General features: G+C 40.3%; 1 protein-coding gene across 1 annotated transcript in view; it reads right to left on the reverse strand.

Moving 5' to 3' along the window:
* LOC140272016 (cadherin-4-like) overlaps positions 1-26,630 on the reverse strand; it is a 238,752-nt gene that overhangs the window by 54,469 nt on the left and 157,653 nt on the right. Inside the window, exons 4-5 of the mRNA XM_072367321.1 lie at positions 16,491-16,711; positions 6,778-6,975 (exon numbers count right to left, since the gene is read on the reverse strand). Of these exons, the coding sequence (XP_072223422.1) occupies positions 6,778-6,975; positions 16,491-16,711 (419 nt within the window). The remainder of the gene's footprint in view (positions 1-6,777; positions 6,976-16,490; positions 16,712-26,630) is intronic.

The following is a 26,630-nucleotide window of genomic DNA, read 5'->3' on the forward strand; positions in this document are numbered from 1 at the left end:
GTCACTGTGGTTTAAAAGAGTGAAAGGTTACATATGTTGTTTAATAATAAATGAGCTGGTGCCAAATCATCTTACCTCCTTGTCTCTTATTTTCCTACTTATTACAGAATACCTTTAAATAGAGTACATATTAATAAATAATGTTAGATTATAATTCAAGGTTTTCACATGCAGATATCACAGGTGAGCAGTGATCAGCCCCACTAATCCTGATCGAAACACACAATGTATTAAGTTGCTCCTAATGATGGCATATGAGGAAAGATCAGCTGCAAAGTAATGGAGTAAAGACAAACCTGTATAATTAAAACTATAAATGCGTTATTCTGTAACATTCGCAAAGTAGCCGCTTACTGGAGTTTGACCGGACTGACATCATGGTTTTCTTTAGCATTTGCTATTCATTTGAACCCTTTCAGTGAATACTTTATCACTAAAAACGATGCAGTAACATTCACGAATGACATGTTAAGCAGGACAACTCCCCTTTCTCCAAAGAATGGGGTAAGATTTTGAGGTGTGTTGGTCCTGAGTCACCTGGGAGGATGTGGATGCATGTAATCAATATCATAGCATATGGGGATACTGCAAATTAAACTAAAATCTAAAAATAACCTTCCAGTGACATTAGAGGAAATGTCATAGTATCACCAAAATCAATAGGCGTCATTTTTGGGGACTATGAATGAATCTACAAGATTTCATGGTATTCTGTCCAGAGGTGGATATTACAGATATTTGTGTCTGGACCAAAGCGGCGATCGATAGACTGACCGACTAGCAGACAGGCCAACCAGCTGACTGACATTTCCATCCATCCATAAAGCAATTCTCCCATGAGAAGAAAAAGAGGATCAGAAAAATATCAAACTGTGTTTTTGGCCAAATGATTTGCAGTGTCACCTAACACTGGATGTCTGTGCTGAAAGCGAATTCACAGCCGTGGTTTGGAAAGGACACCCAGTATGAATTCCTCAGGAGGTGAAATGAAACAAAAAGCCAAGAGTTTAAAACAAGCCAAGATGTGTTTCTGAGTGAAACAAAGCAAATGCTGACATGGTTGTTTCTGCTCTCGCCTCAGAGTGGACAGAGTTTTTTTTCCCCAGCTTAATACTTTGCAGGAGGTCCACCCTTATCTGAAAGTAGTTTATTGTTTCTTCCTTTTTTTCCCCCCCAGTTTTATGGGATTTATGTAGAGTGAGTGTGTGTTTGTGTGCGTTAGGTGTGTAGAAAGTCAGTGTGTGTTGAAGTTGCGCACGTGCCAAGAACAGAACCTTAGCAGTGCATATGAACATCGAAAGAGACGAGACAAAACAGAGCACTCAAACAAAATACGCTTGAATACACATACAGCAGTGCACATGCCGGAGGGTTTCATGTGTTTGACTGAATTAATGTAGCCACACATTTGAATGTTTTCACAGACGGAATTTATTTTGTCCAGTAAATGAGTTCTGAGCCTTTTAACATTCATAAAGCCTTCCATATGGGCACTAATGTGGTTTCCTAGTGACCGAGCTGTGGATTGGGCTGTGATCCTTAAACACTCACATCCCCGTGCTTCTCCATCCTGTGGTTTCTCTAGTGGAGTAGGTAAAAAAAAAAGGGGAAAAAAGATAAAGTCCTGCCTTTCTAGCTTTGCTTTTCCTTCTCTTTGTTCAGGGATAAAGCAGAATTGCGACCAAACAAAACCCCAAACAATGAGCATTTACAAAAGCAACAACGCGCCGCATGTATTTTACTCATCCTTTGTTTGTTGCTTTTGTAGGACAATCAATTTCTCTCGCATGGCCGTGTACGCATGTATATGTTTGTGATCGAGTGTGTGTGTGTGTGTTTGAGAGGGTATGCCTCAGCGGGGGTGGGGGGTAGATATGAAGAAGGCAAACAGGAGCATTGCAGTGCTTCAGTTGGCCAGTCGGTGGGCTGGCAGATGCCAGAGGGCTCCATTAGACACAAGAGAGGAGGCCACGAACAGCAGTTCTTCAGGAAGACTATCAGACCCAAAAAAAAAAACACAGCCGTGCCTTCGATTCTGGTCTAGCCTTACATTCCCTCTCCCTCCTTTCCACTCTGTCTGTTTCTCTTCATGCTTTCTCTTGTTCTCAATTATACCCACTCATCTTTGTCCTCCCTCGCATTCTTCAATGTAATCAGCTCCAGCTCTCTTGTACAGTCTTACTGCTTTCTGTTCCCCCTTTTTCTTTCACAATAATTTCTTCTGTCTGTCCACTGCTTTTTTGTTGTTGCTATGTCTGTCAGTGAAGCAGAGCAGTCATTAATCACTGATAAATGTACGGAGGAAAAACAGACACCTCAGGGGGCAGTTCTCTCATTCTTCTCGAAAAACGCTTCTCTCAACATGCTCCATAGAGAGAGATGTAGAAAATGGAGCACAGGTGCCGCAGCGGGTGCAGTAAACACAAACAGATGCACTAAAACAAGCACAAAAATCAGATACAAATGCCGGCATTTAGTATGCAGACTCTAAAGCTACTAACAGGAAATAAAAACAGAGGACAAATTACCGTCACAAATGGTTCACTGAAAAGGTAAAAGATCTCAAATCGTCTTTCCCGTCATATCAGTCAACGAAGGGCTTTAGACAGCACCCGTTTATTTGGATTACTGCTCTTAATGCTGCTGTTTCCCTCGATGGTATTCCTGCCGATACCATCGTCTATGATTATAGAAGGATATAATCCTACTTTATCGGAATCTCTGGCTACTCTCTCTAAAGGAAAGGCAGGAGACAGAAACATTTTCTATCAAAGAGATATCCTCCGATAAAACAAAAGTTTGGCACCCCTCTTTATAAATCATATCTCCGATAAACAAAACGCTAAAATGTTGCCCAGAGCAGAGAAGGAGTGAATCAACAAAGTGAAAGATACAGAATGAAAGAGTGAATGATATCATATAAATGATCAAGTGGGTGAACATGACCTCTACTGAAAACAATCCGGAATTCTGACAGATTAAAGACGCTTCACAACCGGTCAATCAGCAGACCTCATCATGATTTTATTAGTTTTGCTTTAGAATTTCTTTCTTTTCTGTCTTTTTTGTTGATGTTTGTGCTAATGGGGAACTTAAGGGACTGGGTGGGGGAGAGAAGGGGTGGTTATGTTGAGTCTTTATTTACCCGAGCAAAAGAAATCGATGCTGCTCTGCCGTAAGAGAAGTGTGTGGATCAATGGAAGGTTTCAAAAAGCCTTTGCAAAAAAATAAAAAAAATAAAAAAAATCAATGTCCCTTACATGCTATTGATGGCTGTTTGGCCACAGAAGAAAGAGAACGACAAAAAACATGTTTATCATGAAAAATGACGCTACTCGCTCTTTGTTATACACGAGTCTTTTTGGCCCTCTTCCTCGTGGCCTCTCCAGAAGAGAATACTTTTGTGTTTAACTATCATTTCTACAACACTCTTTGCCAGTCTTCCAAAATCATGCGGGATGCATACATGTTATTTGGAAGGACCTATATAAAATGCTGTCGATGATAGGTAAAGATAAAATAGGTCATTTTGTTCAAAGACACATGAAGCTGGTGAGGTGTATTATGAAGCCACAAAGTGCACCATGGACACAACATGGATCTTGATGTACAGTGGAAGAGTGTGGCGATCTAAGGCAATTATTTCAGTACCGCTATTAATAAAATGCACTCAATCACATTCTTCTGAGGTCTGACACTGTTTTGGCTTTAGTAGCAGATAGGAATGCAGCTCTGCTTATGCTTTACCCTTGCAGTAAACATCTCTCTCAAGCCATGTCAGGGTGTGAGCTCAGAGGCCAGTCAGTAGGGCCTCTTCTTCTGACACCAGCCCAATCCTGTGCCGCCCCGATCAAAGTGACAGTGCTGCAGACCCGCAGAGATGCAGGTGAGGGCTGCTGTCACCACACCTGTCCAACTGATGGCAACTTGGTCTGGGCAGGGAGAAAAGCGGTGGGATGCCAGTGAAGGCCGCTGTTTGCATGTCACTCAGAGCTGTGTTGGATGACAGACCAGCCCATTAGGAAAGGGACTGACTTCACAGGCCATTACAGGGAGGCAGCGCGCAGAGCAGTGACTGATGGCACAATCGGAGGGAGACAGAATGACTGAAAGCTTTGCTTTGCAACATGATTCTTATAAAAATGATGATGCTAAATCTGAAAAAAGCCACATTTTCATCTTTTTGGTGACATTAAAGGATACAATGTTTGCTATTGTTTCAATTAATCGTTCAAGCGGTAAAGCTGCAGCGGTAGGAATAAGGAGACATATTTGTTCAAATTATTTCTCTTCATCTGCCTCTTATTTAACTATCTTTCTGGAAAAGTTGATGGTGAAGCTTTAAAGCTTTAAAGTCCAAAATGATCTCAGTAATTCAGATCATCACAGCACCTACAGGTCAGCAATTATTTTGAAAACGAGTCACAATTCTTTAATCATTTTCATCTCTCAATTCAACTGCATATTTATGTCATTGACCGTGTATTGACATAAAAATGTATTTATTTTTCTTGAAAACCTTGTCAGAAATCCACAGAACTGTCAGAAAACTGACTCAGGATCATCAGGACACTGCTGAACTTAAGGTGACCTTTCAACATGTCAGTTCATTTAGGTTTTACAAGTCGATTACTTTTGATAAAATTTGGTCATTTTGAAAAAATAACAAGAGCTTGACACACAGATTCAAGAGTGTTAGATTAGAATACCACAGAAGCAGTTTGCGCCTCATTTTCATGGGGTTTATATCATGCAACTGGCTAGATGGATTCTATCAAAATTTGATTAGCACAGTCCAGCAGAACTGAAACGTTTTACAGGTAAAGTGAGTAACGCCACTCATCTTACAATGCATTATTCTTCTGTGAAAAACCTGCTGGTGCTATGTTTTGTTTTACAAGCACTCAACGATCAACAGATGCTAATATTACAAATACCAACAGTCTGCAAGGACCCCGATCATAACTGCTTGCAGCTATGTTTTTTAATTGAATTTCGACTTGGGGGGAAAAAAAAGTACATGCACATAAGCCTAAGAGGACAATAGAAGGTATTAAAATGGACTAAACACATAAACACAAAGTTTAAAAAAAAATCATCCCCATGCCACAAACCCCTGTCTCCTTGTTAAAATCTCTACATGTCGGTGTGGCCACGCCTGCCCTGCAGTCATCATTAAAGAGAAAGACAAGAGGCTCAGAGCTGAACAGAGGCATCAGCACGCATCACTTCTCCCCTGCTCTGAACGCTCAAATCTCAGCAATCCACTAGCCCCTGACGGACCTATTTACTGCACAAAATGGAATGTGTTTGGCTGTGCAATATACTTCCAAATGTTCCTTTGATACCCTCGCCCTTTCTCTCAGCCCCATCCCTTTTGTCTAACTCTGGTTCTGACCAGTTCAAGGAAGCGGCAGAACTGTCTGGCTACTTTACTGCTGGTGTAGCACGACTGAAGGGCTCAGAAGGCTAAGAAGAGAATGCCACACAGTGGTCTGCTGATGGGAAACATTCCAGCCATAGAAGCTCTCTGATTCCAAAAAGATTCACAAACTCTCCCGTTTGACTTGATGGTTTGGTTTAACGGCATGAAAAAAGAAGGGGAAAAAAGTTCTCTTCAAGCACCTCCCCTGGCTTTTCTCTGGAGATGGGATCAAATCTGGCTGAAAAACAAAGAAATGAAACAAAAGAAAAAAATGCTTCTTTTGCACATTTTAAAACCCAGAGGAGATAAAGTGTGAGGGTTTTGTAAACAACAAGGGGAAGCTGGTGGCTAGATATTCCAGATAAATAAGTACAGAAAGATAAAGCAGGAAATGAGGCACCATTTCTTGGAAAGTTTTTATTTTTATTTTTTTATAAATTACAGTGCCCCACTATAAGTTTGAAGTTTACAGCTTTGCTATGAGGTAGAGACTAAGCAGTCAATCTGATGTGGCAGAATGTCTGAATTTTAAGTCCTCTTCAGCTGAAACGTTTGCACGAAGATTTGCAAAAGCATTCGCATGTCTGTCCTTCAGCAGGTGTACACACCTTACCTCTGAGACTCGACATGCCACGCTTAGATTTCAGCCTTGCTGTTGCCATATTATAGATTATATATATTTTATTATAGATATTTTGTCCATATAAGATGTGGCTACAACAAGTCAGTCACTCTTCATGTTCAGATTTATTTAAGCTCTAAACAAATGTGCCCTAATTAGAGCACAGGGAGTGGATAACTGTCTGGCTCTGGTGGGCTCAAGAGGAGCAGCATTTCAAATTTTATTCTAGTATCTCACTGTGGGGTCTTTACTGGCGTTTTGACTTAGGAAATATTCTGTGACAAATTGTGTTCTTATAAAGGAGATATAAAAATAGCATTGAACCTTGGGCAACCTTTCTGAATTGGCCTGATAAAGGAATGAAAGAATGCATAAAGGGGAAGACATAATAATTTGTTTAACTATGAACCCCACAGACCTCTCACCGTGGGGGAGTTTAGCTGCTTAACTGCACTGGAGTCTCCTCTGTCTCTGAAGGGAAAACTTCTCAGGGTCAGTCAAGGCTTCTTAAATACCTTAAGATATTGTGACTGTAATTACATCAGGGGAACACAACATAATTATCTTCAAGGATATGGAGAACAAACTAGTTATGCTAATGCATTTCAGTTCTTTATCACCATCCATCACACATGTCCCCAATCAGCATTTGCAGTAAAGTGCCCTCAAGAAATCCCAGCTGTAAATTCCGAACTAATCAGTGATCCAGCCAATCAAATCTGTCACTTACACTGACAAGCATCTGAGGGAAAGGTCCTCGAGAATTTTCTGCCACATTGATGGGTGGGATCACCCAGTCCCTCTTCTGTCTTCGCAGACCCTTGGTGCTGTTAGGGCCGGACCCAGAGAACATGATGATGGGAGGCGGTGCTTGGAATGCTTCCTTCTTCTCTTTTCGCTCCGTGACTTTCTGCTCTTCCTCCGTGACCTTTAAGACAAGACATAGCTTTATTAAGGGAGGGCCAGATGAGCTGTTAATAAAAACAGTAGCTGGTGTGATACGAAAGTCTTCTCAGTTTCAAAGTAGGAATTCAGAGGACAACAAAAATAACATTTTCATAAAGTCGACGAGGGCAAAACAGATGTATTTAACCTTTGTTTCCTGTAAACTGCTGTGACTCTTTAGCAGCTGTTCCAGTAAATTAGTGACTTATTTTTTGTTGACATGAGGAAGTTAGGTGTGCGTGAGCTACTTGGCACAGTCATATGATCTATATCCTACATGGGTGAAAGCCGGCCTTGTTTTAAGTGCTGTCCTTTCTATGGTTGAAATGGTCAATGGTTACCTTGGTGGCAGATTTGACAAACTTCAACCATTATTTGCTCTGAAGATACACAAATACAAAAGCTAACTGCGCCATATCCTACATGTTTGATACATCCAGTAATCTAGGACATCTGTCAGTGTATATTATTTGCCTTTCTCCACAAACATTTATCCATTTTATTTAAACATTTTTGTGTTGCTGCGGGGCCGAAGAAAATGCAGCGCTGATTTTAAAGTTGTGGGGAAAAGAGTTTTTACATGTTTTTGATTAAAAATGATTTCAACCTTTGAAATCAGATGGGATCAGCCAGAGGAACACTCTATTCTGCTGTGATTGGTTGTTCACTGTCATTGGGTATTCAACAAGCGAGTGCTTCCCTCAGGTGTATCCCTATAGCTGCTCTCTTTTCTAAATGTGTGTGTCAGCTGGCTCTACCCCTTAGGTCTGCTTTATACCTTCACAGAGGTATCCGTGTGCATCGCTCTCAGTCCCTGCAGAGGGACATTTTTTCAACACAGATGGACAGATGTGCAGTCCTTCAAAAAGCTAACAAGGCATACGTTCTTGAGCTGACACGATGCATTGATCGAATGCAGATTGGTTCAAATTTACCTTGAACCAACTGGAGCCAGCGAGGGCTGACAGCAATCGATTTAATAACCAAGAGGATAAAACAACAAAACAAGATAAAGCAAAGAAGCACAGATGAAAAGCACAGGCAGCTGCTGCCCTGGATAATCTTCATTATCTTAACACTTAGTTTCAATCCATCACTAAGCAGATTTTTTGTCCACCTTAACTTCTGTCTTTTCTACCACAGAACAAATCTAAAGGACCAACAGCAGCACTGGTACAACTAAGAGCAGTCCACAACTCAGACTATTCCACATTTTTATTGGCAGCAAAACATTATGTAGACTTGCATTAGTTAGTCATCAATGGAGAGAGTGTATGGAGATCTATGTCCGGGCCCTTAGCCTCACTGCAGGATAATTTAATTATTATAGTATTACACACAAGTAGCTGTAAGCTATAATGAGTTGGCGCCTGTTTGTTAGATGCAAAGTCATTGCATTGTTCCATTCAGTGACTACTTTCATAGAGTCGGGGCTTCAAAGGGCCACCTGAGTGTTCACCCCTCATGTTCAAATTGCATCATGCAGGGGCTCAGCCCTGTGTCTTCCAGTATTGAAGCATTAACAACTCATACACAAACCTTGAAATCTGCTTTTACACTTTATCACACTGAATGTACAATGCTATCTTCTCTTTTTCTGCCTTAATAACATTGCTGTAGCATCAATCAGCAGCTTGCTGACTTCTCACTGAGTACAAAGTACTATCACCAAAAAGCTCAGCTGTTGTGGATCTTACAGCTAAATCATTGGGAAAAAAAGCCACCATGCCCATGATCAATCCAGAAGCAAGCCTTCAGATATAATTTTATTTTAAGAATCACAACACTGTACAGACCTGGGTGTCCAGAAACAGGCAAGCTCTGTTTAAGTGGCACAAATGAAAATTCAACTGTAGCTGCACTTATGCATGTTCTGAACGGGCACTGCACTAGTACAGGAAATGTGCTTTAATCATAATAGTACTTACAGCTGGCATGAAAAGCAGCTTGTAAAGTGTTTACTTTGTTTACTGGAGGAACATTTAACATTCCTGCATCAACTATTACTTTTTTTCATGTTTATTATTTAAAGACATATATATAGTGAGCTATTTGCCACAATCCAAGCCTTTTCATTTGGTTCTCTTTGATATCATCAAAGCAACCTACAGTAAAGCAGAGAATGCATAATGTTGCTATGGAAACAAAGTACAATGCAAACCATGTGTTTTAGTTTTTGATACCCCAACAGAACTGACTCAAACACAAATTAATCCATTTGTCCATTGATTCAATCAGTCACTGTATGACTCATTTACATGTTCAATAACAGTATTTCTGCACAAAACTGAAGTCAGCGAAGCTTGACTGCAGAGCAAGAAACCTTCTACACACTCTGCTACCAATATTGTTGGAATACTCTAATAGTCTCAGAGGAAATATAGGGTCAATACTTAATGTTGAGAAAATATAATCAAGTTGTTTAATGAACTGAGCTTTTTGAATCCCTCAAAAAAGCCTTGTGGAATCATCAAAATGACAAATTATTTTCTGTTGTACTACATGGACGCAACAAATTTGCTTTGAATCAGGAGCAGTCGGGGCAACTTGTTTTTTTCTATTAGATTTTACAGCTTATGACAGCTGTCATAATATAGTTGATAATATAGTTTAATTTTGACTTATCCATACTTTGGATTTCATAAATTCAGTTACAAACACCTCTGTTCCCTAATAGAAATGTAATGAGATATGTTTTTAAAATTAACACACTAAATACACCAGTCATTAAAAATATCCTCTGCTATATATATTCATATGTAAAATCAATGATTTTGTCTGTTTATTCATAAGTTGTTGATCAGAAATGCACTAATTCTAGTAATGCATTCTAATAATTTTGTCATTGTTAAACTATCCAACACATTAGAAAATACTTTGTAGAATCAGTTAAAAGACTATCAAAGCTCTTGGAAGTGTGACATTTATAGTGTGGGGTTTGCAATGAGCAATTTCTACCAGTTACCAGTTATCACACAAAAACATAGCTGGTGTTGCATTCCAGAACTATTGTATGTGTGTCTTTGTGGGTGTAAAAAAAAGACCATAAGTTTTGGACTTTGTTATTTACGTCAGATTTACAAAGCATAGTAACAGAGAGCATGTCTGAGGTTGCATTTAAAGCCTCTTTTAGCAGACAATGACAGCCGAGTCACAGAAACTTCAATCATACAATACGCTCCCATCGTAAACCTCCCTCACACACTCCCTGCAGGCGGAGAAATGACCACCACAAACCTGTCTTTTTGAAAGATGCTCATATAAGGAGCTAGAAAGAAACACACTTTCAATCTCCTCAAGAGAATTAGCTCAAATATGAGTCAGCACAGCTACATCAAATCTGAGGCAACAAAGCACATTACCTACCTAATAATTAGTCTTGAGTGTAAACAGAGAATATGAGTTGATGAAGAGTGTACAAATAATCTGCTTCATTACAAAGACGTCCAGAGTGGGTAAAAACAAAGCCATTGACTGTAATAAGAACGCTTTAATTGGGTATCCCTGGACTAGTTAAGGCACACAGTGCAGATAATCAAATATGCAGCTCCATATGCTTAAGTATATCACACATAATTATTTTTCAGAGTCAAAGATGAGAATGCATACCTTCACCTGCATGTCTCAGGGTTACAAGCTTGTAAAAACATGTCAAGAATTCAGTCCCCAGCATCATTGTCAAAGCTATGCATGAGCTGCACTCTGTCTAAATCACACTCCCCTGAACTATCCCTTGCTTCCCTGCTCCCCCCCTCTTCTTGCAGTATTGTTTTTTTCTGTCTCTCCTCCCAGTCCTGACAGCTTGTCTCTTCAACGGTGCTTCCCCAACAACTGGGCTGCGTTAGGTTGATGGTGTGCCAGCGGGTGAAACAACTGCACAGAGCTTCACCCGCCAAATACTCCTGTCAGCAGGCCTCAACAAGTTCCCTGTTAATTTCTTTGTCATATCTGCAAGAGGATGACCAGTGAGGGGAGGAGGTATTTTGGCTCAGTTGAACTTATTTGTACTGGATGGTCCCGCTCATGAAGATGACACCTCAGGTGATGACGTAAATGATACTGCACCTTCATGGCACTCACTCGTCAATCTTTGACTGTTTAATTTCAACTGAGTACTTCTTTGCCTGTGTGTAATCTAAGTGTTTGACCCAGTGGTTTGAACGTGTTATGCTCAAACTCAATCATCTTGTAGTCCTTGTGTACATTCATACAACTGTGTACTAATACAGAACTTAAGGCTACATACTGTCTATGCAGGACAGAGTCTGGGGTAAAACACAACAACTGGAGATCGCCATCGTGATCGGGAAAACAATTTCCTTAGAGTATGGGAAACCTTGCCACGGGGTGGAATGCACATACAAATATATACATACCTTATGAGTGCATCCATACACAGAAGGTGTTAATGTCAGAGTACAAGTAAAAAAATCAAGGTTTTTAAATTCATGAGCAAAAGAAATAGATTAAATAAGCATAGATTTGCATTTAAAGAGGACGGTGGTGTTGTTAAGACTTATTCCAGTTTTCATTTCATGATACCTATGTGTAATATGTAGCCTTACAGTTCCACACCAGCAGTTGACATTTGAAAAAAAAAAAAGAAGAAGAAGAAAAAAACACACCAGAGGAGCAGGCAACAGAGCGGGAAGATAGCAATGGCTTCTGGCACATATTGAAAGTTGAAGGTCCTGCGCAATGCAGTCTTTAAAAAGTGTTCTCTCTTTGTCTCTCTGTTTGTTCTTGCCTAGTCAAGGTTCCTCAGAGGGTTAGCATGTATCTGCCAGCAGAAACCTTTTTTTCAAGGCTGCCTTCATTAGATGGATGCCTTGGAAAGTAATAATAAAAAAAAGCTTTAAAGGCTGTTTTGAAAAAAATGTGTCAAGCAAGCTGGTGTATTTGTGTGGGTGGGTAAAGGTGTGGGATGAGGACAGACACAGGCTAAAGTGTCATGCTCTTTTCGACCAACCAAGTACTTTGTTTCAGATATATCATACAGTGCAACCCCAAGTGAAAAAGAAGAGTGGATAGAAGAAGAGATCATATATTCATGTGAAATCAAGTGATGATTGACTAATCTACCTGGGCAAATTTATAGACGTCTACAAATTGGGCTCACAGATGTGAGCGTCAAATGGAATGCTTTAATTCAAATGGATGACAGGTTAACTCACAGTATGCGTTAAGACAGTAAACACCCAGAACCTGTCAAAGGCTTGGAGACACTTATCCAATCATTTAAAATAAATATGTAGGCATTTTCCAAATTTTTGACAAATTTTGCCAGTTCTCTCCCCCCTTTTGTCTCTTACTTTTGTCTTAATCAACTCTTGAAGGCAGGCCACCTCCTTAGTTCTTCAGCAAAATGTTCTACTGTATTCACTCACTGGCTGCAGATGAAGGGAAATTAGGGCTTAAAAGATGCGTTTTTGTCTGGAAAACACGACTGCTGAATGGTGAGACTGAACCGAACTGTAAAGTTTTCAGCTGTGAAGCACAATAAATGCTGGTATAGTGAGTTCAAATAAAAGAAGAATATAAAAGCAAAACACCACCACCAAAAAAAAAAAAAAAAGAACTGGAAAAGACTCAAAAAAGGCTCAGAATCTGTTTGCTTAGCAAATCAGCACACCGTATTCAGGTCAGGTGATGCAACATGACGATAATTTTGATGATGTGAGATGACATTAAAAAGTCATCTTTAAAGATGGAGTAACTGGATGTCACTAGTGTGTTTGATGTTACTTCTCTTTCTAGTTAATGTATTTCCCAAAGAACTCACATAGAAAAAATACCAAAAGTGTTTCAGACTTCTGGATCTATGAGTGAGGATAAAAAATAAAAATAAAAATTGCCTGGACAGCTGTGGTCTTTGATGACACTGAATATCAAAGCATTGGGGTTTGAGGACTGGCTGGGATTTCCCAAAGTATGATCTTACACATGTATAATACAGGCAATTACTAGGTGGTTCATCTTGCATTTTTTTGCAGCTAAAACTACTTTTATAAGCAAATTAAGACATCAGACAACATAACAGGACTACAACATATTAAACAGAAAAAATGCTCAACAAGATTATTCAAAAAACGTTTCATGTGGAAGACCTATGCTAAAAGTTAGTAAAGTGTAGCATGTCTACATGCTTTGTCTCGAGTTAGCGTTTACACCAGGATGTCCTATTTTGACCACTAGGGGAGCTATGAGCCCTGGAACCCACAAAGTAATTTTCAAACTCCACAGCAGCTGGCTCTCATGCTACAGCCCACAAAGCACCAACACTCCTACCCCTCTTGCACTGTGCTACCAGTCTATACAAGAGACAGGTTAGTCTTCCAAACACATGTTACCATATTGCATGTTTGCTGTTCAGTGTGACAGGTTCACTGAGACATGAACACGAACCCTTACATTCAGTCTATATTCAAGAGACTAATCTATGCCAAATATGCTTCTGTGCACAAACATGGTTTGTCAGCAGAGTGAGATGAGACAGATGTGAGCTGGGTCTGGACAAATGTATTCTTTCTTCTTTAGAGAGAGAAAGGCTAAGTGGCGCTGACTGCAGGGGATGGCTGCCCCACATCCTACCGGTGCGATGAGGTAAGGCAGAGGAGGACGTGACGTATTTAGGATGGATTGAGGGGGATGAGTAGAAGGGTTGTCAGAAGCAGATGTGAACTCCCTCCCACCCCTCTTCAGCCTCCCTTTGCTTAAATAAGTCATGCACTAGATCCTTTTATGTACACATGCAAACAGGTACTAGTGAGTTCCCTGAGGAGAAATGCACACAGGAAATAGCAGAGAGAAAACAAAAACAGAGAAAGAGAGAGTTAGAGAGAAAAGCTGTTGCAAAACTGCTGCAAAATGCTTAAACTGACTCTTCTCTTACAAATGGTCACAACTTGCAGCTCCGAGTTGCTCTTTCTCTTTCACTCCAAAAAAAAAAGTACAGGTAGGTGATGAAACAAATGAAAAAATAGCAGGTTAAGCTGGGATGTCTGTGCACTTATCAAAAGTATTGTGAAAGATAGATGATAAGGAGCAGACGCAAACCGTCCATCAGTTCTGTCAGAATTTTTAACAGCTTCATGAATTAAACCGATTTAAAGGTTGTCTTGTTTCCCTTCATCCAAATTAGAGAAGGCACACAACCTCTGCTCTGATAAAACCCAAAGGCTCCAAATGTAAGACACTTCATGCCTTTATCAAAAGGACAGCCACACATAGACCATAAGCGGCATTAAAACATTTTATGCAAAATTAGCATAATTCACACTTGATTCAACATAATCACCCTCAATAAAATACCATTCTCACACACACGCTTATGCACACTAACGCTATGTGAACAGGAGTCACTGAGTGTGAAATGGATGCGGCCCCCCAGCCCTTGTGCCATCAGCCTTAGCCAGCTGGCGGTGGTCCCAGCTCTTCCCCTCCACGCCACTGCCTCCCAAAAACCCTGCACGCTTTGATATCAGAAAGCCCCTGGCTACCCAGACATCTGGAAGTTATTATTCAGCAGAGCACGCCACAAAGCGCCATTCCATAATGAAACATCACATTTTGTTTTAGAGTCTTTCTCCTGCTACATGTGTGCTGGATAGCACTTGCAGCATATTTCTGACCACTGATGATGTCTTGCTCACTCATTGTTAGTCTTTCTATTCATGGCTCCTAAGGATCTCTGCATTAGTTGACTCAGTGGGGAATGCAGTAAAATAGCCAGTTATTTGACCTTTTAACAAATGATCATTTAGTGCTGACGTTGTAACACACTGCACTGTGAAAGATTTTAATTGCTGAAATGAAAACACTGAGGCGAGCATAGACTGCCCTAACAGCATGCATGTCTTTAGAACCCACTCTCATAGATCTTTTGTTGGCTGATGTCCTATTCTCTATTTGTCTCTATGACTCAATGGCTGACTTAGTGCCATCTCTTCTGTTCTCTAGCTGTTCACAATGCAAAGAAAACATTTTTCATGTTTTAGTTTGAAATGGTATAATTGCAAACTGAAAATCTCAATGCCATAACAAAATGCTTCAAAGAAATGTTCAAATGTAAGACTCTGATCTTTCAGCTACGTTTTTACATTGTTTTCCTTCTTTCATCTTCTAGTTACATTATATAAACTGTTCAAAATGCATTTACTATAAACTCAAGAATTGTGCAGTTCAAATTGGCTTCTGCCATTTCTTTCTACTGCAGTGACTCACTTGCCATGTGTGGGATACAACCATTCATTTGCACAAAATGGAATAACACAAGTTAAGTGAATTCATGTCACTTTGGACAAGTTCACATTTCTATTTCAACATCACATTTCATCAAGCATAGACTCATGCAGATTTCTAACTTACCTGATGATTATACTGTCTAGAAACAGTGGATGAAACTGAAGGTTACATCCTAAATCCTAAAGTACTATTACTTACTACTCTTTAGATTTAAAATGGTTTTAAATCTAATTTCAAATGAACATTTTTAGCAGAGCAACATTTTCATTCATTTGTTGATTTGTTTCACCCTTTTTAGTCTGGATTGTTTTCAATCTCCGTCAAATCCTGAGAGATGGGTATCTGCCATCTAGATGCATAATACCATATTAGATTCACCAGCTAGTAACTAACTTAATTTGTTTGTTGGTTCTGAGCAGGCAGCGCAGGTGTTAGGAGCTTATTCAATTTAAGAGCTGCCGAGAAACAGCTGATAACAATAAATTGTGGGCAAAAGGAACTGACAGTATCAGTAAATCTGATTGCTATTTGCTGGAGTCACATAAACCAACAATACCTATGACATAATGCATAACATCAGTCTGTTTCAAGCACAGTTTAAAGCTTCAACAAAACTGAAGTGAGTTCCTGGTTTATAGCCGGCTCCTACCTGAGGCTATGATTGCCTGATGAAACTGAATGGATCCTTGTCAAGTCATAATATTCTTGTAGGTGACAAGTTTGTCTCAGTTAGAGTTGATTTCATCATCAACCTACTCATGTAAGGGGTGTCTGAAGTTGCACTGAGGAAGTGAACACAGGCTCCTAATCATTTGTGTTGTTATTGCCTAATCTGATTAACACTCGTTGGCATTGACTATCTGATCTTGCCGTGTGGTCCTGTAGTCACGGGGACAGCTTAACTCAGGCTGCTCAGTCTTCGCCTGACCTCTGACAGATTTTAAATAGAAACGGAAGAGCAGAGAACCCCTGGGGTGCCTAGACGCAGGATGTTTTCCAATAACAGCTTATAGCTGAGGGAAACGTACTCTCCCCCGTGTGGCAGTGTGATTCTATCACTTGTAAATGTTTGCTGTTGCTGCTTCACTCAGCTCCACTCTCCTTCCTCTCCCTCTATCTTTAAAACCCCCAAGGAGTTATGACCTGATTCTGGGCTGTTACTATCACCAGACCACAGGAGAAAATGTGATAGGAAGAAGAACCTCTGAGATGATAATTGAAATTTAAAGCATGATATTTCTGTGTGTAACTCACCTCATTTTGCTCAGTCGATGGTAGGTCAATCATCGCCAGCTGAACCACAGTCTCCCATGCATGTGTGTGTGGACCACTTGCTGTCAGTTTAAACTGGACCGGTTCATCCAGGCTGGCTCCCTCTGCCTGGACAAAGACGGATCCATCTGTCCGCACGCTGAAGATGGGGTCACTGCTTTGGAAAACCACAGCGTCGTTCCCCATGCAGTCATCAAACTTCACTGCAGACAAAATAATTGCCACAAGTTTAATGTCCAATTCTGCGAAACAGTAACAGCCAAGGACACAGCCAAGGATCAAAAATACACAAACGATGGTCAGTTGGGGTGCAGCTACAAGTTTTGTTTTGACAGCCAAACATGCAAACACACAGAATACACCTGCAGGTCACACGTGTCAGATGGAGGTAGATATTAGAGTGACCACTCTTAAGAAAGACTGTATCATGCTGTCACGTTTGTACTATATCTATATTATACTATAAATACTTTTTTAGGTGGATTTTCTGGAGTTGCATTGGAAAACAATTTCCAAATGATTTTGTATGCTGTTTTTGAGGAGGAGATAAAAGGCAGATATAATATGATCTTGCTAAAGGTAACTGGACTGAAAAGGTCGTCTGCTACCAAAGTGCTAACCTTACAAAGAGAAAAACATTGTGTACGTGACAAAAAAAAAAAAGAAATTGCAACCATTTGACGAAAAATAAAATTCACACGGCTAAGGCATTCATGCTGTAATTGTATAGATATGTTTACACTGCACTCTTCTGAAATTTTTGTTCCACTAATGCTGCGGCAATTCACGTTTTTTCCTAAGTGACATAAACTATGCTTTCAGCTTTTAACATGAAGGTGAAATTGCTGTATTTCTCTCTCCTGACATTTTTGGCAGCTGGACTCAAAACTCAGCCGTGAGGTCATCCGCTTTCATAATGACTCCCACACTGGTCGTCTCATCTTCTTTCGACAGCTCATGTTTAGACTAAGGAGAGTGTGATGGCCGCACCTGCAGCCACACTGCTAGGTCGGTAACTCCAATCACCAACACTTCTACATAATGAGTTAGTTTCATAAGCTGTAACACGTTATTCTTTACATATATTCATTTGACATTTTTGAATTGCACAAGTTCTATTTGTAGCACGTTGACTTTTGTATCTTCACTTTTGTTAATGTCTTTTTCTTGTACTGGTGCTCGGGAGGCTGTGTGACAGGACCTCTCTGGGATTAGAGGCTTCTGGAGCAGCAGTGGGGAAATGCCTGAACAGCTGATTGGGCCATACCATGAACTACTGCATCTTTGGGTATTCTTTGATTTCTGAGTTTTTTTACTTAATCTTGTTTGATTAGAATTAGTTTAACAGTTACACTAATTTTAAACTAACAGTTTTGGTTCTTTGTTAGATTTTTGTTGAAGTATTTGTTCCCCTTTATGTGTCGGACTGGTCTGATCAGCCAGTATTTAAATCCCCTTCGTTTGTTGTGTGTTGAATTAGTTTGATTTTGTCGAACGGTTAGTTTGGCGTTATTTTGTTGGTTCAGTAACTGTACTGACTTAAGTTCAGTTTTGTTAATTTGGCCTCTTTTAAGGGCCCTGTGTAGTTAGTTGATTTTGTGTGTTTTTGCATTTTTTGGGGTCAATAAAACCCATTTTTCTGCATTTTTGGGGGTAAATAAAACCCATTTTTCTGGAAACTCCCTTTGCCCTCATGTCTAACTGGCTCGGTCCCTCACAGAGAGACCTCACACATCTTGATGCAACACGCAGTATATCATAAGCGAGCTTAATGAGTACTTGGAATGGTTACTTTGCTCCATAACTGTGCCAGGTTTATTGCATATTTCACACATTTCCTCAAATCACAAACTTTAATTGCTACAGTCTTGCTACATTGCTACAGGTTTTTGAAAACTTTGTTCAATTTCATCCCATTTACATCCCATTCATTTTTATAAATGAACTCAGTGACAGTTTTGCTATACAAATTCCACTCTTTGTTTCTTGTAGAAAAAAAACGCAATAAGCTCAGCGGAAACCGATCTAAACATTCACCCATTTAGGCAAAACTTAAAGACCCAAAAACCAATCAGAGGGATGTCAACCCATTAAGATGGCACCATAAACCAGCTCAGTAAGGAGAAATCAGCATCACCAGGGCACAATGGTGATTTTGTTCTCTTATGAAACAATTCAGAAGTGGATGAGTCACATCCTGTACTGGCCCCTCGTCCTCATCTCCTTCCTCCTTCATGACACCTGCAGACTCCCCTCTTGAGGATTACAATGTCTAGACAACATATCGTGGAATCTCTGCGCTGGCAGCTGTGTTTCCTCCTACGCCTCGACAACAGCTGAAACTAGGTTCCCATTACAAGACGTTACTGTGAGTAAATCCATGTTTTTGTTCTGTCTGCCCTTAATTAAGCCAGTGATCACATCCAAGCACTCTTCACTAAAGCCAGATGTACAGACAGTCACTTAGGACTCAGTCAGAGGGGACATCATTTTCACTGCCACTGTCCATCGAGTGTAGTAGCTGTTGCACAAGTGCCCTCGTCTAGACACATCTACTAGAACATAAGAGATGAACTGCATTTAAAAAAGAAACAGATAAGCCTCTGCTTATCAGATTGCTTCTCTGCTTGTATTACTCAGTATATCCGCTTTAAACAGGCACAAAAAACGCTCCCTTGCTGGCTTCTGTTAGTCTCATTCACTTTATTTTTGGGTAATCCTATTCTATTTCTTCTTTGCCATCATTTTAGGAGATTTATCTCAAAGATTAGATTTGGAAGGTAGGAACAACAATAACAAACATATTATTTGGGAAACACATGTCAATACAAATGGAATTTTGAATGGCTGCCTAAATGTATCAACAAGGATAACAGAAACTTAACTTAACTAAGGCATGCATTACGGATTTTTAGGTTCTGGTATCTGTGAAACATTTAAACACCCAAGGGGGGAAAAAAACACAGGCAGGTCTGTTTGTGGTTGTTGCCCCTTCTCTTACTGTCCACCAATTATTGCTTCCTCTCTGTCTGAACAAGGCACACCGCCAACAGTGCAGCAGTATTGAAGTAATAAGAAGCAGAGGCCTGCATGCTGAAGCTAAGCAATGACAGAAGAGGTAATTGAGGGGTGGTTTTCAAAATCAGAATGATCAGTCTCCATTTTAATGACAAAATAAGTAGAAATACAAAAAAACGGGGAAAATTTGTATGCATATATGTAGAAATTTTATGGGGGGGGGGCATCTTTTGTAGGATCAGTCTCATTGAGAATGCTTGTGTGTACAGCACAGCAGAGTTACTGCTCGACCAAGCCATTTATTTAGACCAGTGTCCTTGCAACATTTACGTGCACAGGACTGGAATTGAGTTATTGACTAAAGTAGGTGCGATGCGGCAACTGTTTGGACTGTGAGAGAAAATGTTCAAAAGGTTCTGCAGTAGGAAATCATTGCACAAGTTAGACTAGCCAAATTCACTGCACAGATGCCTTTTTGCTACTTAAACAGCAAACTTTCTACTTTCGGATGGGATGCTGAGCCAATGTAGCATCCGGCCTGTCTTCAGGACAATTAAGCAGTGAATGAATCACTAAATGTAAGCTACTACTGGGGACCGGGACAGGTTGGAAATGATCCAGTTGGCTGCAGTTTGTGTTTAGCCTTAGCACTGGCCACCTCTCTCTTGTCGTACTTACACTTCCTCTCACATCATTTATGAGATTCCCTCCCTTAATGACTAATGCTGGAGACTCAGAGACAGGTTCCACATCCTCACTGTAAACCAAGATGGGGTAGTTTATCCAGCAATCTCTGTGCTGTAACAGCGCCTGGTAGTGTATTCAACACTGATTTAAGTATTCCAGTATGAAAGTTTTTTTTTTCGTAAAATTTTTTAGTTTGGAAACATTTTTGATAAAACTTAAATACAGTAAAGTCCAGGAAATAATCTGCCGGTAATTTAGTTTATTGATATTTGAACAGCAAAAGTAATACTTAAGATAAAAAAGGGAAAAAATCCATAGGCAACTGTTGGTGTAAAGTGTAATCACTTCCTGTGTGTGTGCGTTGACATTCTCTATGATTGCCTGCGTGTCTTAACAATGACAGGCTGAACTAACAGCACCAATACCCACACACAAATGCAGTGACAGACTGTGCATGGAGTTCCCAGAGGGTCTTGTTCTTGCACCAATTAAAGAAAAAGACAGTGCCAGCTCCAACCCTTCCAACAAGACACACACACAAACACACAGACCTTCAGTAGCTCCTCTTTCACTCAGTCGCATCAATACCGCTACAAGAGAGATTATAAAAATCGGCCAACAACAAAGCAATGAAGCCCAACGACACCAAGATGCACATTAACAAGTTGTCTAAAGCACTGGGCGCAGGTTGTGCATTGATCTGGCAAATAAGACAGACACCCAGTGTGCCAAACAGCCAGCCAAGCACTTCTCCACAGTCTAGTCAATGTGAATAGTCACCCACTGAAATGTGACAAATTCTACCAGTGCACGCCCCACAGGAAATGAATATATTCATGTTATTTCTTCATCATGATTGTATGGAAGACAGAAAAGAGGTTCTTTGTGTATTGCCTGAATGATATCACAAACCAAACCCAATTTTCACCTTTTTTCCCCCCATCCTTCTAATTAAAGTTTTCATCTGCCTCCAACAAGACAAGGACAAGGAGGAGAGGAACACTGAGAAGAGATGTGACCTTCTTGTGGTGTTCTTTGGACAGCCTGACAGGAAATAGCTGACAAGTGTTGAAAGGGAAGTGAGAAAGAAAAAGAGTCAGGGGAGAGGGAGAGCTGAGGAGTGATGGAGAGAAGGTGAGAGCAGGCAGGGAGAGAAGTGAAGGACAGAAAGAGAGATGAATGACAGGATGGGGAATGTGTGGAGGTGGCAATCAGAGACAGTGAAATGAATGAAGAAACATAATATATATATATAAAAACTCATAGGCAGATTGTGCTGGCTAAAGAAATATCTCCGGAGGCAATTGTTTAAAGAATGATGCACCGAATGCATCAGATGTCACTGTGACCAGCAAAACAGTGAAGAAACCTCTTTTATCAGCACTGGATCACACTGATATCTGTTACAATCAGGGTCATTGTGAGCAAGAGACGATAATACAGAAAGGAGAGGAGGAAATCTATGATGAGGAGGAGTGGGGAGTGGGAGGTGAGGTGAGGATGGAGACTGAGGAAGGCAGGGGATGGGGGCCTAACACTGGGTTCCTGGCTCAGTGAACTGGCTCTCTCTCACACATCCACACTGGAATGGATGGGATGCTCAGATGGCTGTTTAAACAGGTTAATTGGGCTGGCCTCCTGAGAGATCGGGACAGATGGATAGAAAGATAGAATGAGAGAAGAGTGAACAAAAAAGTGACAAAGGGAGAGCAGTGGAGCTCAGAGAGATGGAAATAGAGGGCTGGGTGAGGAGATGGATGGTGTGAGGCGAATATGGCCACTGATCACAGACACCATGGGGAGTCTTGCAGTCTAATCAGAGCAGTGTGGAGCTGTGCAGTGGGCTAGGCCCTCACCAAATGACTACACGGAGGCAGGGCCACAGCCCACTACTGATAGACTATGAAGGGAGGACAAACTTGTGATGGAAGGCTGTTTAAAGCAATGGATGAAGCCCATAAGGGAGACTGATTCACTGAGGCCCATCATAAAAAGCAGCTCAACTTTCTGTCTTTCCAAAAAAAAAAACCCTTCAAAGGTACTTCGACAGTGACTAGCTCCCGTTTCAAAAATGCTCACAGTGTGCAAGCACACAGGGACAAACATGCACTAGACTCTGAGCTGTCTCAAACTTTGAATTACCATCAAGAAATAGTTCAGAAAGAATACATCAAAACAAACTACAGTGCAAAGAACAAATGTGTTGCGTATTACACCAAACTAGAAGCTACCTCTCAGTCAAATATGAATCAAAGCAAAGCTGCTCGTATTAAAGCCACTTTTCTCTTTAGCTGATTCACTTATCTGACAGTTGCATATTTTAAGTGTATTCTATGTCCATACACACTTGGGAAATTCACAGAAGGAACTGGAGTCATGTTTGCCAACTACAAAGGTAAAATCAAATCAAATCTCACTTTTTAAAAGAGTGTTTAACTTTTGAATTCCCAGAAATAAAAGGGGCTTGATTTGGATGGAAAGAAAAAAGACATATGTGAGGGAACACAGATTTTTTGTGTGTCCATCAGACGCAAATTAAATGTTCATTGTGTGAGGAACTGATAAAAGCAGTGTTCTCTTCTGTCGTTTCTATTCCCTTTCAAAGTTGAATCATGTTGTTTCCTGGTTTCTGCCCATCTAAACTTTCCCAGCATTGCTTTTACAGTGGCACTGTGCTGCGGATGTGTGTGTCCTGGATATGGGTGGTCTGTGGTGTCTTATGTAAAATTGAACAGCTTTACTCTGTGTTTGGTTTGGCTGAACATCGATACGCTTTACTTCACTGCTTCACTTTTCGATCAAAAATCCAAAGTGTCAGCATGAGATATCAGGATCTTGCCTTGCTGCATCTGCTGTTGTTTATAATTAAATTTTAACTGAATGAGTGAGATAAGGATAGGATACAAGAGGCAAAAGACTAACCAATTGAAGTATGGAAGCCGAGTGGAAATCTTGAGACATGCTACTATGTATAAAGGTCATACACCTCCTCAAAACTTGAGAACAGTGTTTATTTTGAAACTTCCAATGGGAAATGATTAAACACAAACCAAATCTGCTGTACATATACAGTATGGTGGTATTTACGGCATCGGTCCACTGACTTGCTTTTAATGTGCTTTATGATGAATATCTTTGAGTTATAGTGCAGTAATTTTCTCCTTTAAAGCTGCTCACTTGCCCGGGAAATTGTTTATTTGTTTGAATCATTATAAAGTGCCGGCCATGTAGCAAAACTTCTGCAGTTATCCTAATTAAGTTGAGTCTGTGTGCCACATTCAAATGTATAAAACTGATAAATTAGTTTACCTGACCACCAGAACTGGCCCTTTTTAGAGCTGACGTGCTGTTGGATGGCTCCAAACTGCAGCTAGTTAATCACGGTAGGAGTAAGACTGGTGCTAACAGGCTGACATCTGATCTCAGAGCTGCAGGAAGCTTGGCTTACACACTGCACGCTGATCCTAGATGTAACAATTAAACCATTTTTGTACATCCATCTAATTCATTGTGACTTATCAAAATTATCCTACTGATTTCTCCATGTTTTAGAAGCCTGTTTTGGAAGGATGAAAGATGGAGCGTCAAGTAAAATTCTCTCAATTCTCTTATGTCATGTACAGGCTTAAAGCAAGGAGAATATGATTCATAATTATACAAAGGTTCAACAAATAATTTGAAGGCCCACATGTGGACAGTATTCTAGAACAGCATGGTGGTGTACATGTTTATATAGACTCACGAACCAATTATGCACAAATATTCACAGAGAGGCCAGCCACAAAGTCCACAAGACATTGTTTTTGACTAATCAACATCTCTAATGACTGATTGGTATTCTTCCAGACAAGCCCTGAAGTGCTTGATTAGCCCTCATCAATTTTCATGCATTTGTTTTAGCAAAGGGAGCTGGAATTGTTGCAGGAGCTCATATCAGGACTCCTAACAATTAGAAAAACTGAAAAAAATAGGAAGCAAATCATGTATGAGCACGCAACAAAGAAAAAGGCCTCTCTCAAAAAGACTACATAATGTCAACGTCTTTTAGTGATCATGTTTTCCTTGTAGTGAAAACTAAAGACTTACCTAATTATTTAAGTTTTTTACTTTACATCCCATTGCCACGTCCTCTCATTTGCACTTGTGTGCTTATGGTATGACATGAGCAATGCAAAGCAGACAGAAATAGAGAGAGAGAGTAAAAGAGAGACACACAACTATCCAGGATTGTGGCAATTATAGCTAGCTTTAGAGGTGATTAGGAGAGAAGGCAGAGAAAGAAAGATAAGGGAACAGGCAAAACAAAACTTTGCCTTGGGTAAAAAAAAGAGGAAAAACTGCAGAATAAAGCAAGCACTAACTTCCTTAACTTTTGTGCAGTAATGGATCTATGAAATACTGGGCAGCAAGCTTGGATGTGGAGGAGCACAGAAACATTCACATGCACATACAGAGTCAAAAGGTGTTTACATAGCAAACCACATCTTATATCCCTATGCTCCTCTCATTCCTTTACAGAAGTCATTTGGCCTTTTACCCTACCTTTGTGTGGTTGTGGTTCAGTGTATTCTCTGGATCGATAGCTTACAAATTCACTGATGGATTTGATATGTACAGTATAGATTACTGTTCCCTGGAGCCTTGACCCAGATTTTGTATCACCATGTACCACGGCAACACCTAAAGCCGTACAGCAAGAAACCTGGTTCACTCTGACCAAGACAGCTGAACACAGAGTAGTGCAGCAGACCGAGTAGAGTATCTGTGCGTTTGTGTAACATGGTCTGGCGTCTGTGAGACTGCTCACGGTTCAAAAGAATGAGAAATTATGTTAATTGAGGGTGGAGACAGACTGAGGAGGGGTGGCGACTGTCTAGTCTGTGGGAGTGCGCAGTTAACCCTGAAAGTGACTGCTGCTGTTAGAAGTTTCCATCAAGTTCGAAAGTTGGGTTCGCCTTCATGCATTATAAATGCAAAACTGAAGCTGCCCTTCAATGGAAAGAAGAAAAAGTTAATAGAAAAAGTGTTACTATTACTTACCCAGCAACAACAAACATAATCCTAGATTCTTTCAAACACATTCTCTCTGTGTCTGACTTTACAGCTTAATACTTTTTAAGTTAAAAAGAGGACTTGTTAAACAAAAACTTACTTATCCCAGCAAATTGACTCCACTCTGTCTTTTAATGAACCTGACATTAGCTCACTGCTGAATATTTCTGAGACCTTTTCACCAGATATTACACATGTAAAAATGTCTCTCAAATCTACAACTTACTGATTGATCTTCTACCCGGCAAAAGTGTTCTAGTCATCCTTTCCAATGTCTTGGGGCAACTTCCAACTCTAGCATTTATTTTTCTCCAAAAAACTTTTTCCTCATTCAGTAAATAGGGATCTATGAATATGGTAATCTGGTCCCACCCACATGCCTGCCAGCAGCTAACACTACCTGACCTGTTTTTGCTACACAGAGCATTGGGTAAAGCTACTACTGGGTATTCAGGCATACTTTTTTTTAACCAGAAAAAGAGGATGCTAAATTATACAAGACCACACGCAAGTTGAAGCATCAGAATGGTAATGTATTAACTTTGTATCACTATTAGTTACTCCCAACAATCTTAGAAACCCCGAGTCAAGTTTTCCCACTCAGTTGAGCTTAGCCTCTGGGACCAGCTGGCCCCTCAGCCAGAGTGACTCCTGGAAACTAGCAATTAGCTCCCACACATAGGGCCAGGCCGAGCAGCCTTTAGCCCCCATTACAGCTCATTTTTTCTTGTAGTTTGTGCTAGCTTTTCTCAACACCATGCAAATTAGCTGTGAAGCCCCACCTCACAAGTAGTCAGCATTGGTCCTCCAATCTGCTGTGTAGATCATACATGCTGTCTGACCTGCCAATATAAATTCTCAGACTATCAGTATGCAAATGTATAATGGTTTACAGCTTCAGGAAAGCCCCCCCCCAGATTTGGGCTTTCCTGAGTGTTTAGATCTCATGATATTACCTAAAGTATTTAAGCTATTGTTTCTCCTTATTTTTGTGTGGATAAGTTTTGAGTTACGTGAGATCTTCTTTGTGTTCTTTGGAGCTTGTTGTAAAAACATGCCCTACATGCCCTGTTTTTGGATCTTCTCCTTTGACCAGAAAGTAACGATATGAACCTTCTGAACCTCTCCACTTTGCTTTCAGAGGTCATCATCCTGCTGTAAGTGGAGTTACTACATTAAATATTACATTAATAGGAGCATCTCTGTGTGGGGCTGTGGGTTCCTGTCCAATTTGTTGAGAGAGTTCACCTGTGCTACCAGTCAATGCTGTGTGTGTACACATCAGCTGTTGAGCTGCTTCCCAGCAAAAAAAAGAAAAGTTTAACCCTTTAAGATTTTCATCTAATTAATTTTCTTATCTGTCTA

Source organism: Leuresthes tenuis, unplaced genomic scaffold (genome assembly GCF_036924035.1).
Source record: "Leuresthes tenuis unplaced genomic scaffold, fLeuTen1.0.hap1 SCAF_16, whole genome shotgun sequence".
Lineage (NCBI taxonomy): Eukaryota > Metazoa > Chordata > Actinopteri > Atheriniformes > Atherinopsidae > Leuresthes > Leuresthes tenuis.